General features: G+C 40.2%; 1 protein-coding gene across 3 annotated transcripts in view; it reads right to left on the reverse strand.

Annotated features, from left to right (window-relative positions):
- cblb (Cbl proto-oncogene B, E3 ubiquitin protein ligase) overlaps positions 1-3,715 on the reverse strand; it is a 106,732-nt gene that overhangs the window by 75,290 nt on the left and 27,727 nt on the right. The window contains exon 1 of one of the 3 annotated variants that reach the window (XM_020621757.1): positions 1,300-1,337. The exons of the other annotated variants lie outside the window; for them this stretch is intronic. Within the exon in view, the coding sequence (XP_020477413.1) occupies positions 1,300-1,322 (23 nt within the window). The 5' untranslated portion in view covers positions 1,323-1,337. Of the gene's footprint in view, positions 1-1,299; positions 1,338-3,715 lie in introns of those variants that run through there. 3 annotated transcript variants of the gene reach the window in all.

The following is a 3,715-nucleotide window of genomic DNA, read 5'->3' on the forward strand; positions in this document are numbered from 1 at the left end:
TGATTGGCTTTAAACCCAAATTGATTATCAGTAGAGCCAATGAGATTATGAAACCTACTCAGGAGAATTTCTTTAACAACTTTAGAAAATATATTAGCAAGTGCAATGGGTCTATAATTATCTGAGCAGCTTTATCCTTCACCACCCGGACTAAAAGCACTGACATCAAAGAGTCAGTCATAAACCATGCATAACAAAAGAAGTAAAGAATATAGCTAAAAGAGGTGCCAACCTCAAACTAGCATATTTAAGATGTTCTACAAAAATGCGGTCCATCCCAGTAGACTTATTTGCTGACAAATTGCGTATTGCTTGAGAAACCTCATATGTTTCACTAGGGACACAATTAAATAGATCACAGTAGTGGTGTCACCAAAGCTCAACTATCTTATCTGGGCCAGAGACTCCATCAATAGTATGGGGTAGAGAAAATCTACTGCTGTACATCTTTCCAGAACGATTTGGTATTATTCCTTAGGAGTTTTTCAGCCATAGAGTCAGACCTCAGCTTTTGTTCATTTTTCATAATAAATCTTATAGCATACTTACAGTATATTCTGCGCTTGTATGCTTTGTATGCTCAAATATAGGCCCATGTCTGGGTTTACCAGCAAGGGCCCAGGAGGTTGTTGCATCACGGGCTCTAGCCTTATATTCAGCCACATAAGTGCTTCACCCAGGTTTAATTTTGCACTTTTCTTTTATAATAAGGCATACTAGCTTCTATCAACACCCAAATAATATTAGAATACATACAATAAATATCAGCCTTGTGGCTAACAGCAATACAGTTAAAATCCGTACATATAACAGCCTCTCTAGGTAGTGTAATATCACGTAACAGTTTATCAGTGTCAGAACAGTAGCAAGCAAGATCCTCTGCAGAAAGAATAGACCAATCCAACCTTTCATGCTTTTGGTTAGTCTGAATTAAAATAGGTATAAAATCACATCTAACGGCCATCTTTACAGGAATGTGGTCAGAAATAGACATGTTATATAGAATGGCAATATTCTCCAAAGCAGCATGTGCATCAGCTGTTGAAATACAGTGGTCTAGCCACGATGTTGTATGCCAGGCCTCACTTATATACTGTATGTATAGCTCTGCCTTGGCAAAAGCTCACTACTAGACAGAAATCAGTTTATTATCAGTACAAAAATGCACCACATGCTTCGCGAAAACACAGTTCTTGTCTGAGATATCTGCATTCATATCACCCACAATATTATATACACTAGTAAGCCCCTCACTCAGTATAAAAGAGCTAATAAAAGCTAACTTATTCAAATACTCACACAGAAGACTCACATGTTGACATTTGGCACGTGTTTTATGCCGGATGCCCTTCCTGACGTAACCTGGATTCGAACCCGGGGCGCGGCGGTGAGAGCTACATTCATACGGGGCATACACATTTAAAATCATCAGTTCCTTATTGTCCTGAATCAGGCGTATTGCAATGCACCAGTCCACATCGAGCCTGACCACATTAACCATTGAATCCAACCTCTTAGACCACAGGATAGCCACACCTCCAGGAATTCTTCCTCGTTCTATACCGAGTCCAAGGTCTGTAGTTGATTCCCCGGCACCGAGGAAGCCATCATTAATAGAGACAAGACCAGTTAAGTCCTGCTTAGCAAAGAATGTCTCTTGTAAACACAAAATATAACATTGTTACAGCAGCTCATCAACAACAGTGCGGCGAGCTTTATCCTCCACGCTCTGGCCTAAGCGCAGGCCACGACAGTTGTATGATATGACACCGAGAGAAATCCCGGCTTGAGGAGAAAAAGCAGCGTGAGCATTACCCGCAGTTTTGCGCGGCTCATAATAACGCCTCACAAAGGTACCCTCCGGCCATAGTTCCAGATTATACAAGTCATCTACTTCGTTACATTCAGCAGAAACTTTAAAAGAGGCATACCTGGTGTTACCTGTAACAATTTTGAGACATGTAACATCATGCCCAAGTTTATCTGGTTTAATTTTATTTTCCTTTAATATATGCTGAATATCAGTCTGCACTGAGTTGGATACACCCACACTACCCACTTTCCACACACAAACTAAACGTAATAAGCTCTTTGTCTCGTTAATGTCTGTTGTCTCATCTTCTATGATAGATGAAACAGAAGATTAAGATTTAATTGGATTATTTAGGTGGATTTACAATAGCTTTGGCTATTTAGCATAACAAAATTGGAAACTCCTTGGAATCTCATTGTTAGACATTTACGGAATCTTAAACCAGTGTGTGTTCATTCACTTAATCTGCCCCCATCATTGCTTGCTGTTTTGTCAGCATTACACTGCTTCTCCAAATACATTCCTTATATTCTGACACTGTCATGTACCGTATGTAGCTGGGGAGGACAAAAATATAGAGACACCTCTGAATATAATGTTGTCCACTACAACACCACCTTTAACTATGACCTCAATAATAAACATAGAATTGAATTTATACAATTATGACAATGACAAAAACTGAAACATTTTGAGCTTCACAAATGCTGATGTTAAGGCAGAGGTACAATTGTACAGATGTACCTAATAAAGTGGCCGGGCAGTGCATTAAGCTCTTTACAGCATCATGTCCAACAGATACAAACTCATTGGCAGCTACTTGCTCACCAATACAAATGCTGCCAGTAATGATGCCTGTTGTATAATATCATCGCCTGTGTCTCTGTGTGGCAGGTACTGTATCTGGTGTTTTTTTATATTGGAGTGCTAATTGATTGCAGCGCACCACGTAAAGCAACACCCACATTCAGTCTGGTTAGGTTCTAGACTTCTGGTTTCAGAATGCTGGTTCCACATGATACTTTATGAAGATTAAGATTATCATGTTCTGGGAAAAATACAAGCTTCAGTGGGAGAATACTTTCCTGTGTCTCACATGAAAATGGCAGCTGAAAGTAGTGTCCTGCTGAGCATAAATGCAAAGTAGATTGGCATGAGTCTGATGTTGGGAAAGGACCAGGAAATGGATGAATATTTGCAGAAACTTCAGTAAACTCTTCAAGGAACAAGATATGTAAAGACACATTATTAACATGATTACAGGATGAGGACATGCTTTTACAACTACCTCTTTTAACTGTATTGCTGCATCATGCACAGAAGGTAATAGAATGCCCCTTCTATCAAATGAGGTATGAAATGATGATTTATGGCCCATAAGCACCGTCTCCTTCCACCTCCAGAACCCCCTACCTTTTCCTCCTTCCTGTACTTTCACACCTACACCAAAGGCTGTGCAACTTTATTACCTCCTGCCAGTAGGCCGGAGGTCCAGGTCAAAGGTCAAAATGTTTATTTGTCATGTCCATGAATGCCACATAAAACAAGTGAAATATAAAGTAGATGAGCAACAACACACATCTAAATAGGCAGAAAAATCACAAATCTAAGGCACTTTAAAGCAGCAAGTGAAGGAAGCAAATAAAAATAGAACAAGAACACGGTATAATGCAGAGAGAATATATGCTATGTGGGAGCCGTGGAGTGTAAATACTCAGCAGTGAGTCTGCAATTATGCTCGTGCAGAGTATGTAAACAGTGTCAGCTGTTTAGGAGTCTGATGGCAGAGGGAAAGAAAGACTTTTTCAGTCTGGAGGTCCTGCATTTCACACAACTGAGCCTCTGACCGAAGGGTAGGGGTGTGAACAGTCTATGCTGGGGGTGGGTGGGGTCCTTGAGGAT

The sequence above is a fragment of the Monopterus albus genome, unplaced genomic scaffold (genome assembly GCF_001952655.1).
Source record: "Monopterus albus unplaced genomic scaffold, M_albus_1.0 scaffold267.1, whole genome shotgun sequence".
In the NCBI taxonomy this organism is placed as follows: Eukaryota; Metazoa; Chordata; class Actinopteri; order Synbranchiformes; family Synbranchidae; genus Monopterus; species Monopterus albus.